This window comes from Condylostylus longicornis, unplaced genomic scaffold (assembly GCF_029603195.1).
Source record: "Condylostylus longicornis isolate FDR11 unplaced genomic scaffold, ASM2960319v2 ptg000119l, whole genome shotgun sequence".
Classification (NCBI taxonomy): Eukaryota; Metazoa; Arthropoda; class Insecta; order Diptera; family Dolichopodidae; genus Condylostylus; species Condylostylus longicornis.
In genome coordinates, this window is record NW_026578087.1 from 213,283 (window position 1) to 228,104 (window position 14,822).

The 14,822-nt window shown below is 25.5% G+C and overlaps 2 protein-coding genes across 2 annotated transcripts in view; both read right to left on the bottom strand.

The window, feature by feature from the left end:
• Positions 1-14,822, bottom strand: part of LOC129614771 (alpha-tubulin N-acetyltransferase) — a 41,832-nt gene that overhangs the window by 5,621 nt on the left and 21,389 nt on the right. Inside the window, exons 3-4 of the mRNA XM_055529628.1 lie at positions 7,091-7,462; positions 4,176-4,332 (exon numbers count right to left, since the gene is read on the bottom strand). Coding sequence (XP_055385603.1) covers positions 4,176-4,332; positions 7,091-7,462 — 529 coding nt within the window. The remainder of the gene's footprint in view (positions 1-4,175; positions 4,333-7,090; positions 7,463-14,822) is intronic.
• On the bottom strand, positions 421-2,816 carry LOC129614772 (putative mediator of RNA polymerase II transcription subunit 26). The gene is made up of 8 exons (XM_055529629.1): positions 2,583-2,816; positions 2,389-2,475; positions 2,250-2,303; positions 2,001-2,072; positions 1,462-1,794; positions 1,279-1,380; positions 1,092-1,172; positions 421-871 (listed from the first exon to the last, which is right to left on the bottom strand). The coding sequence occupies exons 1-8, from the start codon at positions 2,664-2,666 to the stop codon at positions 773-775; spliced, it is 912 nt and encodes a 303-aa protein (XP_055385604.1). The 5' UTR covers positions 2,667-2,816; the 3' UTR covers positions 421-772.

The following is a 14,822-nucleotide window of genomic DNA, read 5'->3' on the forward strand; positions in this document are numbered from 1 at the left end:
GCCCACAAGAAGAAAAGTAAAAGTTAAAAAAAAATCAGCGGTGTTCACTTGAACGAGTTATTTTATGAGGCAGAAGATTATTAAGAACGGAAATTTTAAAATGAGGTTTTAAGAATTTTTATATTTTTCTTTAAAATAATTTTGCATGTACAAGAAAGAAAAAACAATAAAAATGTGACTGTTTTCACTTTTTTTGTTTTTTAAACAGCACCATAGTTTAAATACATTAAATAAATGACTTTCAGGATAAATACCTAGACATATAACTACTCATACATAGATAGGAATTATTTCCATTAAATTTCAATTTAGGTATTTAACTAGTTTATTTTGAAGATTTAGTTAAATGTCAATACTGGCAGGATTATAAGTAATTGAATCATACCTACTGACATACTACAAATAAATTCAGCTGCGTTCGAATCGAATACATGCAACTGACGTTAATCACGAATTTTAACGCGACATGACGTACATGTCATAAATTTTAATACATTGCCAACGCAGCTGATTTAATTTAAATTCTTTTAATAAAACACTTAAAAATATACTAGAATTTTTAAAATTTATTAATGTTTATGACCTTATAAAAAATTACAAAAAGTGAGAATAACTACAAAATATTTGCTATCTCTTTCGTCATTTAAGTTCAAATATCAACTTATATATTATTTTACTATAATTTTAAATTTAAATTTGTACGTTCCTTTTAAATTTAAAGCATTCAGAAATTTTTGATTTCAGTTAATTTTTTCCTCTTCTCTGATAAAATCTATTGCACTTGTTGAATTACACACGGATTAGCAACAGTGCAATAAAATGTTGTTGAACAATTTGGACATGTTTCTTGATACTGACATTGTTGCAGTCCCTTAATAATTAAAATCAGTATTTTAGACAATGCGGAAATAAATGATTTATCCTGCTCAATGTGTTGAAACCTTTATACTTTATTTTGCACCCCTTTTTAATAAACTGTTGTTATCTCTGTTTGATAATTATATAGGTAAGAGTGTATTAAAACAAAGTAAAAGCTTTCAGTCCATTGAACATTGTAAATAGGCTTTATAAAATTAAAAAATTTTATTCACTTCAACATTCGTGTCAACTATTTGTGACGGTTGCGTTAACTGCGGCATCTGTTGATTATTTATTTGCAATTGCATTGGTACCTTAAGGGATATTTATTTTTTATTAATTTTTAATTTAGTTATTATTTTTTTTTTAATTTATTTTCAAATTTCAACTTTAGTCCTCCTACTTTTATACTCCAAATACCTGTTGGCTTTGCTGGAGTTGTTGTTGTTGCTGTTGAGATGGTTGCTGCTGTTTGAACTGCTCTTGCAAATGTTGCTCAGAGAGTACATCATGGTTACAATGCTAAATGAATTAAATTTTGATATCATAACAGACTTGGAAATTTATTATATATGCGTATAAACTCCTAAATAATATACCGACCGGTTGATGATATTCTTGAATATCCGATTGTTGTTGCGGGTTTGGCTGTAATGTTTGTTGACAAAAAATTTGTTGTGGTATTTGCTGTTGTACTAACTGAGGTTGTGGAACTTGCACAATTTGATTTGGGATTTGGGGTTGTATGGTTTGTTGTTGCGGTATTGGAGATTGTAATATTTGCTGTTGTGATAATTGTGGAATAGGAATCGAACTCTGATTCAATGGTAGCTGCTGATATTGAAATTGTGGGTGAGTAACATTTTGCGATTGTATATCAGATTGAACCGTTAAATTATTTTGTTGAATCATTTGAGAATTCATTGGATTTTGAAGCTACAATTTGATTTTTAATTAATTTTACTTTAAATATACGCTTTAACACTTTTATCTTTGTTATTTAAAAATATTTTCAATATATATTTTAGTGAAACACGAAAACAAATTTCCTTACAATATTATAGAAATAGAGAAGATAAAATTTCAGATAATGGGACAAGTTGCTTAGACACCGCTCATTATTTTAAGTTTGAAAAAACTACCTGTGGATTTGCTATATTACGATTTCCATAGTACATCTGATAAAATGTTCCAGTGTCAATATCCTGAAGGCCCTGCAAGTTATTTAAGTTAAATTATGTAAAAAATTGGAACACATTTCAAATTTTTCTCAAAATGGCGTAATGGAAGCAGATTTACATACGTATAACAAATTATTATTGTTCTTGATTTAAAGTTATTCGATAACTTCAATTACACCACTACAAATGAAAACCAACAATTTGACTTACCGATCTTTTTTCAATCATAGGTCTGCTTGTGGCCGATTTCGTCATATTATTGAACTTAAATTTGAAGATTTGAAAAACAACAATAAAGACTTATTAATTAAATTTCGTCAATTTATAATTATAGTCTTTTTAATTTTACCATAGGCTTTTGGCCATTCAATTGTGATGCATTGCTTGCTGTTGAAATTTGACTTGGATTTGATTTAACATTTTGTTTGCCTTTGATCTGCGGTGCAATTAATTTAACAAAAGAAAAATTTAATTTCATTTAAAATTCACTTGTATTTTGTGTAACAAGAAAAAAAAGCCCGAATCGGATTTAAAATTTATCACCTGTGCATTATTCATAATATTCTTGACACTTTTTTGACTAGCACTATTTTTAACGCATACTGCATTAGATGCTCGTGTTGCCATTATTTCCGAATTTTAAATAAAATAAAAATTGCGTGTGTTCCTTTCAATTTAATTTTGAAAAACACAAATTTTGCGCCTTTGTAATTTTTCCTTGTAAATAATTTTAATTTTTAAATTATGCGATAAAATGCAATTAATTATAACGACTAACCGCAAATCTTTTGTCTAATTATTTCGAAAAAAAATTCACACAATATTAAAATAAAACGACTTGAAAATTGTAAAAAAAAACGCTTGTAAAACAAACTGTTTGAAAATGAAATAAAAATTATTATGAAATTTTTAAAGTTTTAATAAGTCAAAAAATAAAATTTAAAAAGCAAAGCAAAATTGATTCTTTTTTTTTCTCTATTTTATTTAAAGAATATTTTAAAGTTAATATACAAGTATAGAAGCTCTAATAAATTATAATTTTTTATATTCATACAAATTCAAGAATTTTAATTAGTATAAAAGCAAAATGGCTGTTAATTATAAATATTTTAAATATGAGCAGTATGAAAAAGCAGTTCCGTTAACATTAAAGCATACGTACATATATACTTATGTATAAGCACTTAAGAAATAATTTGTGGTTAATTATAAATTTATAAAATTTGGCTCCGCAAATATTGTCGCTACGAATTATACTGAGGGCGGTAAAATATGGTTTACGTAAACTCTACGTTAAACTCCCAAATCTTAATATAAACTTTTGTTCTACTTTGAAACTTCACGTACTAAATAATATAATGCTTGATTTTGTTCTAAATATTGTATATGCATATTAAAAGTTTGCTTGCTTTGCGAAAAACTTCGAATTAGAATAATAATAAATCTCAAAGTTATCTGGTTCGCAGTAAGCCTGAGAAATCTGATTTTTACAACGAACACGTTAGTGCTTATTCTATCATTTGATAATTTTTCAAAATTGAAGCGTCAGAACAGTAAATAGCTCTATGAATTTTTATGAGCCTGTGTTAACCGTAAAGAAGACCGTAAAAAGACCTTTAATTTTATGAGCTCGTTTTGGCTGTGCTGAACACGAATTTTTAAATCTAAACGCTCGGATACTAAAAATAAGCACGAATTCATTTTTTGTCAGATCCGAATTTCCCCTGACGTAAAACACGGAAGCGCCCATTTTTTTCATTTATATTATTGAGCTTTTCAAAAACTTTACTTTGATGTCTCTAAAACTAACTCATAAACGACATCTGTAAAAAATTTAGTTATACCTTGTGTCAAACTTCCGTTATTCTTTTGTCATTACGTTTTCTTTCTAAAATAGTTTATGGTTGATACGTTGGAATATAATCAACCAATTTGTACGAATATAATGAAAAAAGTTTATAAAATTAAAATCGAAAATACTAAAATAAATAAATAGTTAATAATTATTAGTAAGTACAAAGATTGCATACACAAACATATAAAAAGTATATTAAACACAAACAATTAACAATTATAATAAAATTTAAGATTTTCTTTTTATTTTTATTTTTTTTGTTTTTATTAATAATTAAATACCTCTGCCATACTGCATGTTGGTCGGGCTGCAGCATATCGACCTATTGGATTATTTTGTATACCAGTTAATGGATTTAGAGAGGCTGTGTTTTCTGCTCTACTTCTCCTTAATCGATCATCTGATGTTATTAGTGGGCCAAATAGGGCTGTGTTAGGGCTAATTAGGTTGGTTTTTAATAATGATATATGAAAGTTTTTTTTTGTTGTTAATTTATATTTAATGTTATTATAAAATTAGTACATAAATATTTTATATAAATAGAGATAGATGCAATATATATAAATTAAATAAATTGAACCCCATATAATAAAAATGAAATGAAATTGGATTAAGATAAAAAAATGTATAATTAAAAGCAATTATGAAATGCGTTTAAAAGCTTACTTTTTATATTTATGGCATTTGTAAAAGCATAGAACTTATATAACTATAGTTTAATTTTATCTAGCTATTATACTGTGTTCGAATGAATCCATGCAATTGTTAATTTTTCAAATAACTGTTGTTTTCTTTTTGATTCTTTTCGATTAACTATAAAAAGTCGTGTGACATCGAATAAATGAGGTTTGTTATTGACATAAAGTGAAGTTTGACTATTAGGAAAAATTAGGGACTTGAAATCATCAACACAAATTCCTTATATATTAATTCAAAAAACCAGTTTGTGCATATAAGCTTGGTAATTAAAATCCGTAGTATAAACGCTCATGTCAGTCCGTTCTAAATATATATAAGTGTATAGTTTGTTAGGCCACTTGCAAAACTAACGTGATTTGAAAAGACAATCGCTATAGAAACTTGATAATTTGTATAGAAATGTAAATAAAGTTTTATAGTATTTCAGAATATTGAGCTGAGGAAATCAAAAAAATTTTGCAACAATATGCAGTAGCGCTTCATTAGAACTGAAACATTATCCTGTATAAAATTGAATTCACAAATTCAATTTCTAAAATAAATCAGATTTAATTATGGTATAATTTTTGATAATATTTTTGGAATTCACTGTGAATCTTTTATCAGAATATTTCTAATTATAACCATTAAATTTATGAATATATAAAATAATAAATCTACAGGATCATATAATAATTATTAATAACTTAATGCACATATGTATGTATAATTATGTAGATATTTTGTCATAACCGTATAAAAAATTATTATTATTGTCCTTCGTTAACCAATCGTAATATGGGAAAATATTTCTGCATGGTAGTCAGTCCGGGTACCATTACCATATACTGCACTGCATAAAGGAAATCTATATTTTTTATTCAGTTCATAAACGAAATATAAAAAGAGATAATTACATACATACATACAAATATACCTTTTAAGTATTTGAAACAATTGAATATGAAAAATTTTTTATATTAAAGGAAAAAGAAAACTATGAATAAAACATAACTATACCGAAAAGAATAATAATTATTCTCAAGGTTATATAGCTTATAATTTATATTTATGTAAATATATATATATGTGTTTGTACTGCATATATTATAGGTTTGTACATATTATAATTTCATCAAAATTACATCACAATTTCTTTATAACTATTATTTAAAAAAAAAAGAATATTTTAATAAATCATAAGTCATAAATTACATTTTTCGTAACTTTATTATTATTGAAAAAAAAAGAAGAAACAGAAAAACAAAAAAATAAAAATTTCAAAAATAGTTTTCTTTATCATTTTTCGTAAAATAAACAAGGTATTGTCCTTAAATATACACACATATACATAACTTTAAAAATATTAGTAAAAACCCTTAAGGTGAGTAAAAAAAAATTTTATCTTTAATTTATAAGAATGAGTGTTTTTTTATGCTATTTGATTCTCTAAATTATTATTTTTGACATTTCACACGTGATTCGCATTACAGTTGTCAACGTCAAGTTAAGTGATCTTAGCTTCCCATTTGATTTGGATTAGAAAGTGAGGCACCCAAACAATACTCCCAAATTATTACACCAATTTATTAATAAATTAAATTATTGAATTAATTTTATGGTAAGTAATAATTAATTTCATATTTTGTACCTATCAATTTGATCACTGACATAAAGCGATTTAACGATATTAAACTACATATTATTTGGTTTCACATGAGATCTGTTCCCTGTATCAATCATGCGAATTTGATTGCAGTTGTGAACAACAATATTAAACTTAAATGTAAATGGTGATATTGCGGTTGATATAGTATACAGGACGAAAAGTTCCTGCCATTGAAATGTTCGGAAAAATTACTCCAAAATTGGACTCTTCGAATGAAAGAGCGAAAACCTTGTTTTGGCGAACATTTATACATGAAATCATAATTAAATGGAAAGCATGGAATAAAGTCAAATAACAATTACAATTTTAAAATTTAAAAATCAAATACTCAAAAAATCACCCATTATATTTTGTTTGTATAAACTGATAATGCGTCGTATACACATTCAAATCAATAAGATTGTACAATTGTTATGGTTGAACCGAAAATAAAAAACACAATAATAAATCGATATACAATATATTTTAGACCTATACGTAAATGAGTAAGGTAAGTTGGAAATTTATCTTGTATCATTCCTAATAAAAGTAAATAAATATATTATGGGGTTCAATTTATTTATTTACATAATATTATTTAGCTATACATAAATGTTAACACTATTACAAAAATATTATTTATACATTCATATCTTTTTATATACATATATATAGAGGTACATAACTAATACAAAAGAAATGTAGAGATAATTATGACAAAAAAAAAATCCAATAGCAATTTAATATTAAAATCCCGAATGAAATATTCTTTTCATCAATAATTTTGGTTTCTTCTTCCACAATTATAAAATTTCACTTCTATTTCACAATATTAAATATTTATATATGTATACTAAAATATAAACTTACCTGCTTGTTATTTTAATATTCTGATTATCGTAATTGTTATTATTAATAACATTACCATTTTCAGTTTTATCAAAGAATCCCTCAAATATAACAAAATTATTCATTTGTGGAATGGTTTTTTCTAATCCATAATGTTTTTTCAAAAAACCCAATAATTTATCTGATGGTCTATCAATTGCCAATTTACGTGGATCCCATTGTTCCTCTTGTAACATTGTTTCAAATAAATCTTTACCGAGACCAGCTCTTTGACGTGATTCATGTATATAAAAATCTAATATACATGGTGCTTCAACCATTTGTGTTGTACCAGTTTGATCAAATACATATAATGATTTGTTACCAACTTTAAGCATACCAATTACAGAGCCCCTGTAAATATGCAAAATATACAAGAAATCATTGTAAATTTTAAACAAAAATTTACTATTTAATAAATATGGAAAAAAAAACTTGTTTTAAATTTATTAAATAATTATTAAATCATAATTTAATAAAAAAATATTATTTAATTACTATTTTTTAGGAGGACGGGGTCCTGCATTCAGTATTGTCAATATAACAATACTGAACGCAGCTATAAAAGTACTTGCGCTTATAATACAATCCAAAATTCAATATACAATACACTATATAATATAATGTACGCTTATAATACAATCCAAGCAGTCTAACACACTTTGAATAATCGCAGAATATTCAATAGAATGGAATTCAGTAATGTATATTACTTTCATGGATTTCGAAGGTGCATTCAATACAATCAATCGGGAAGCAATATGACACTTTTTAGCAAATATGGGCATTTCAAAACAAAATAACTAACATAAAGTCACTATTATGAGGATGTGGAGCTAAGGGTGCACCTGCGCAAAATCGGTGCGCTTATGTGGATGTGAGATCTAACTAATAAAAAATGTAAAATGTCTTAATAAACAAAAGCCTCACACTTATTTACGGGATATTCTGGTCAAGAATAACCAGGAACTCAAAGCCGTGGGTGCTGATAGGGCAGGAACCCATAGAGATCCAAATAAAGAGGAGAAAGCGAAAATGAATTGGTCATACCCACAGAAGACCAAAGAATATCATTCAAAAGGGGACCTTACCCTGAGGAAGTAATCCCCAGGGTAAGCGAAAAGTGAATAGACTGAAAGAAACGGGGCGCAGATCAGTTAAAAAAGAAATAGAAAAGAACACGGCCCGATATACAGTTAGTGGTACACAATAGAGTTAGTTGGAGAAATTTTTTAGTTACCCTATGTTCTTTAAAAGAGTAGAAAAAGGGAAAGCAAGGGTATTGAGTAAAATTTTATATCAAGTATAGAAAAATTAAATATTCTTCCACTTTTTTCAATATTTTGTTCACTTTAAAGAAAATATGTATATAATAAAACAACATGCGTGTAAAAAATCTCTTCACATATATCAAGCTATCAAGGACGAAATAATGTGTACATATTACGTATGTACTCGTACATATGTAAAGTAACTCAATTTATTTTTATCGTTTCAATATAGAGAAATAAAAATGACATAAATTTAATTATTTTAGATTTTTAAAAAAAATCTCTTTTGCAAGTAGAAAACCCACAAACTTTTCAAGTATACATGCATCTTAGAGTCATAAATTTGTAACATATACCTATATAATGTATAGATATAGCAATAATATGTTGAATTACATTCATACAGTCTACGGAACAAAATCAATTACGTTAAAATTTTGTGACAGAGCAACGAAATTTTCTAAAGAATTCAAAGTAGATGTACAAAAATTTTTCTTTTAAGTATGAACAGGAACAAAGTAATTTTAAAAATTGATACAGAAATTTTTTATTTTTTGGAACAGGTAACATGTATTTGTACACAATATTACTTCTGTTATACAAAAATGTACGGGATGGGTTTTAAGAGAAATCCAATAAATTCAAAATGTTGGTTTAAAAAATTGGATTTGGCAACAATATTTCTCCAGTTGCAAGCAATTTTTATTTTATTGTATCAAGGTAAGATAAACAGATTTTATCTTTAAAAAAGACTTACACGAAAATAAAATTATTCGACGATGAGAAATAAAAACAATTCCTGTCCCATTCCGTAAATATTTTGGAACATAAATTTATTCCCCCATCATTTTGGACATGAAATCAATAGGAGACAAATATCCAAAGTTGGCTACAATAATGAAATTGAAATAAAATAGAATGTATTGAATTCATTAAGAATTAAAATTTTAGAAAGAATTAAAAATTGGCATATTGACAAAATTTTCAAGTTGTCTGTATACAACGATATTAGTTCCTCTATAGTTACAGGCCTCAATAAAACATTTTTATCATTACAAAACAAAAACTGTGTCTGAAATTATCGCAAATAAATTTAATGGCTATTTGTTTACAATAGACAGGACGATTATATTTTATCAGTTTTTAGAGAACTAAAATTTAAAACCATTAAACCACTAAGTAAGAAATTGCTTGTAACCAAAATTTAAAATTGAAAATTCGCCAAAAAAAAAAAAAACAAACAGGATTTTTTTTTTTGTGGTAAAATTTTGAAATTTGTCTACATCCAAAAATTATTTTGCGGTTTGGAAAACACATTCCAATCCTTTTTGTTTTGGTTTTTTCTTTATTTTCTTAGAGGATAATTCAAATATGCACACGTACATTGTACATTTGTTATTTCTCTATAAATGAGATCGTTTGCCTTTCATTTAAAACCAAAGATGAATTTTCCTTGTTACATAATATCTTTTGAGGTTTTAATTATTTGCTTTTTTTTTGTCTTTTATTATAAGAAATTCGAAAAGGGTTTAAATTGGAAGACATTATATAATTAATTATAAATTACATAAAAAAGGAAGGTTAAACCCTTTAAAATTTATAAAGAATTTCAAGAATGGGAAAAATAATTGTACATTTTAAAATTTATTAAAGGAGTTGATTTTTTAATATAATTGAAATAAAGACTGTAAAGGCTTTTATTCCTACATTCCAAAATTTTCCTGCAAAATATAAAATTTAAATGTAAGACACAAGTAAGATGTAAGAGATCTCTAACTAAACAACAGGATTAGGAGGAATGTAAGGTTCAGAAGAAATTTTAATTTAAATCTAAAATTAAATTCACTTTTAAACTAAAAAATTACAAGAAACTTGTAAAAGAACTTTTAAAATTTTTCTACCTTAACCCCTCCCAACATTCTTTTCTTCATGCTATTTGCCAAATTTGCAGTTATATATGAAGAAACTTTCTTCCTGTATTTATTTCGTACAAAAATTTACACCAATTTTCAAAAAGTAGGGCAAAAACAAATTGTCATTATTACTTTGTACCCGCTGGTACACAATTAAACTTAAAATTTACCCTTTAGTAGCACAATTTGAATAAATTAATTATAGATTTTCAACATTTCATTCAAATTTTACACTTATTATCACAAATATGTCCAAATTTCATATTATAAATTTAAAACTTAAACAATTTCTTAAAAATAAAAACCAGGAATAATTTTCATTTAGCATTTCTATCAAAATATAAAAAAAATTTAAAAATTCCGAAATTATAATAAAATTAAACTGTCAACAGAGTTGTAACAAACTATTGATTCGAATTGGGTATAGCAAGTTGCATGAAACTTGTATTTAAAAACTACGAATTTATATCTTAAATATTATGAATTTTTTGTTATAAATATGTAGTTATAGATTGTTATATAAACAATAAAATATCGTGTAACCTAATTCAATTCTATATTTGTAAATGTTATTGCAAAACTCTGCATGTTTTAAAAATGTTTTTTTGTTATTTTGTTTTTACAATTCTGTATACATATTTTGTATTATAACATAAATATGGAAATTTTAAATCAAAAATATTTTATTCCTAAAAATTCTAAAGAAAAAAAAAAGTTTTAAAGAAAACTCATTTTTAAAAACAGAAAAACAAATAGTTATATTGAAAACATAAAGCTAACCAACGGTATTACATTTACCGGTGCGTTTAATTTTGACACAAAGGAAACGGCAACAACTAATTACGAATTACGAACTATATATACGAATTATATTTGTAAAAATTCGTATCCGTCCCTTCGTAAATGGTAAGTTGAAAGATAATTTTCTGATTCGACTCCCTTTTTAACTGGTAATAATTAGTATTCTTCCATCTCGATGATAATTCAAAAACTAATTCAGATAAGTTCACTAAATTTTGATTTGAATAGCTGCCAACAACTTCTATTTTAAGCGATTGTCTAAGCCTTTTTAGGCTGTAGTTGCTTTGGAACTTAAAATTTATTTTAATCCCGGTAATAATTAAAAAATTTTTAGAATTTTTTATACAAAAAAAAAATTTAAAAATTGGTACAGAGGTATATTCCAACATTTTCTAAAATTTATTCGAAATTATTTCAATTCCTTAATAGCTGTACTCAATTTATTCAATTAAGCAAGCTGACTGTCCTTTTTGAAAAAATTATATCCATGATTGTAAAAAGTCCAAATGGCAGTTCTGAGAAACTCACAGAATCAATAAATTTTAATACAAGGAAGGGGGAGAGAACTGTGTCAGCTGTATGCTTTAATTATTCTTGTTTAAAGAGAAAGTTTGTACAATTGAATAAAATGTGAATTACAGTACAAGCAATGTAGAGAACATTTCGTCGGCAATTTCTTCATGCCTCTGTAGCTCAGTTGGTAGAGCGTCCGCCTAGAAAGCGTTAGGTCACTGGTTCGAGTCCAGTTCGAGGAGAAAAATTTTTTCAATGAATTTTTCTGCCTTTAACTCGTTCCTTTGATTACGTCATCCATCTGTTCTGCAGTTGCATGAAGAAATTTCCATTAAGATAAAGAAAGTTTGTGATTATACAGATGGAATGTAAGGTAATAGGAGTAATTATAATGACAGAGTAAGGGTATTTAATAATTTTAACGATGTATAGATTAAAATTTTAGATTTTACATTATAACAACAATTTAGAGTTAAAGTAGAGCAGAAGTTAATCTTTAATTTAACTTTATAATTAATTATACATAGCATGTAAAACATTTTGATCTGTTTAAATTTTTAACATTGAAAATAAAATACAAAAATTAATCGGATTAATTTTAAGGTTAAATGAAAAAAAAAAAATTTTTTATAATTTCGTATGCAATTTACATTTGATTTTAGATGTCAAAATTTGTATAATTTATTCTAATATAATGGCAACCTTGTGTTTAACCATCTGTTAAATTTTGAAAAAAAAAATAATCCTCATGCTCTAATAAATTGAGCTTTACCTTTAATTTCAAAAGCATTTGTTATTACATTTTCTATTTTTTTTTTTTATTTTTTACTATAAGATCCTTTTAATTTTATCCTTTATGAGTACCTACTATATTTGTTAAGTATATTGTACCTACCATATAAAAATTATGCATAAAAATTGTTTTACCTTTTATTTACTTATACTTTTTCTGAAGTTTTCTTTTTAATTTTCTATTAATTTTGTTTTTTTCTTGATTTTTCTATATTTTTCACATGAAAATGAAATTGAGAATATTTTGTATTTTTTTTATTTTCAAAGAAAAACCAAAATAAAAATTAAACATAAGTTGATTTGCGTGACTTTTTGACTTCATTTTTCCAACATACAAAAATGGAAACGAAATTTCATTTTACTTACAAAATAAAATTGTTCATGTCGCGAATCGGTTACTATGCTTAAAACACACAAGTATAAAGTACAACAATGGGCATAATGAAAGTATAGTTGAGTGTAATATATATAAAATTTCTATATATTGAGTATATAGAAATTTTGGAAAATGTTGTAAGAAATTAAAACAATAAATGAGCAAATTTGTTATTTTTGAATGGATTTCGGATTAAGAATCCTTAATATCAAATGGGATTTTTTTTTTAAAAAACAAAAATTGTGTTATTTGATTTGTAAGAATGAAAATAATGAAGTTGTGACGAGCAAAATTAAGTAAAATTAATATTATTAAATAAAATTTTGGCTAATTAAAATTCAATAAATTTATATTTTAGAGGTAAAATCTAAATCTATTTGCTCAGTTCAGAAATTTTTAAAGAAATCTTATAGAATTTCAGGAATAACATAATTGAGAGGGATTCGATGACTATATTTAGTCTTATTCTAGTTGTTGAAATAGAACGAAAAATGTTGTTACGACTTGAATTTGATGTTAATTTGAAAGTGGCGATCACAGTGACACTTATCGGGAAATATCGAGAAATATTATGTTCAGACATATTCCAGTTGCCGTGTTAATTACACATATGGCATATAGTGAAGCAAAGTTTTTTGTCGAAAAGTATTTAGCAAAACAAAAATTAAATTTTCCATGATAATGAAATTTCATAAAAATTATAACAAGAATACAATTTGAAGAGGCCAAAAATTTTGTGACAGAGAACGCTTTCATAGCAAAAAGTAGATAATTCGCCGAAAATACGTATAGCTGACAGAAAAGCTGTCTCCCTGTTAAATTTTTTCAAATGTGTCAGGTTATCTCTCGAACCTCCGTCACTCGACGATATGACAGCAACAACGGCAAATGTCACATAAATGATGGAATAATCAGAATAAGGATCATTATAATTCCAAAAATTGATATCTTTTACTTTCCCGAAATTTTCAAGCGAGTAGAAATTTTATTGTTTATATGAATGTGATTGTATACCTTGTCCTGCCTTCTGAAAATAAATAGTAAATAAATTCTAAAGAATTTATTTAGCATACCTACAGTATTATAAGCTTCATTAATCTTAATAATTCGTATCTAAAACTTTATCAAACAAATTTCATAAATTTAAAATAATTTTTACATTTGGAAAAAAATCGATTTTTTGAATTGGACGACTGGCATTCAGAGTGGTTTTCTATTTTATAATCGACTAGAAAACTATTGGATTTAAAACTAACAAAAAAAATATATAAGAAATTCAATCTAATTTTGTTTTTTTAATACAAAAAATTTTGATATGTGACATGATTTTATTTTATATTCTATATTCTGTAATAATTCAAAAATATTTTATAATATTTTGATAAAGAAGTGCATTGACATTTAATGTTATTTTATTTCTTACAGCATGATTTCTTTCCCCCCTCTCTCCCTTTCCGCAAAATAAAATTTTTATTGAACCTACTTTTCAAATTTTTCAATTTAATATTATATTTGATCGAATTATTCGCATGTTCAAATAAAAAAATGTAGTTCAAATAAAATTAATTTTCATTCATAAGTATTAGATTTAGTGTATACAAAAACGTATACAGACGTACATATATCGGAATGGAAAATCTAATGTTATTTTTCTCTTCGAGATTTTCTTTATGTTAAAAGATTTTGCTTCAATAAAATCCTATTTTTAAACATGAATTTAATTTTATATTTTGACACGTGTATATTACCTATCGGAATTCGGAAATACTTAAAAAAAAATTTTTTTCAAAAAAACGCAAAACAAACATAAACATGGTAAGTTTATACAGATTAGCGCGAAAACAAAAGTATAAACTTTTTTGGGTGTAATTATATTGTAATTAAATAAAAGGAAATCTATACCAGAAATTATTTACTTTTCGCACATGACGGTTGTATGTAAGTTAATAAGTGGCATGTGTTTTAATTTTTGGAAAATTAAATTTCACATTAAATCTATAAAAATTATTCATATTTTATTTATACGGTTTATGTAATATTTTGGACTA

Bases quoted from the DNA above. Each gene is read 5' to 3' on its own strand.
- LOC129614772 (XM_055529629.1), bottom strand. From the start codon at position 2,666: ATGGCAACACGAGCATCTAATGCAGTATGCGTTAAAAATAGTGCTAGT. The intron at 2,476-2,582 runs GTGATAAATTTT...ATTGCACCGCAG, and splicing joins ATATTATGAATAATGCACAG to ATCAAAGGCAAACAAAATGT. The intron at 872-1,091 runs GTGAATAAAATT...TTAATTATTAAG, and splicing joins TAGTTGACACGAATGTTGAA to GGACTGCAACAATGTCAGTA.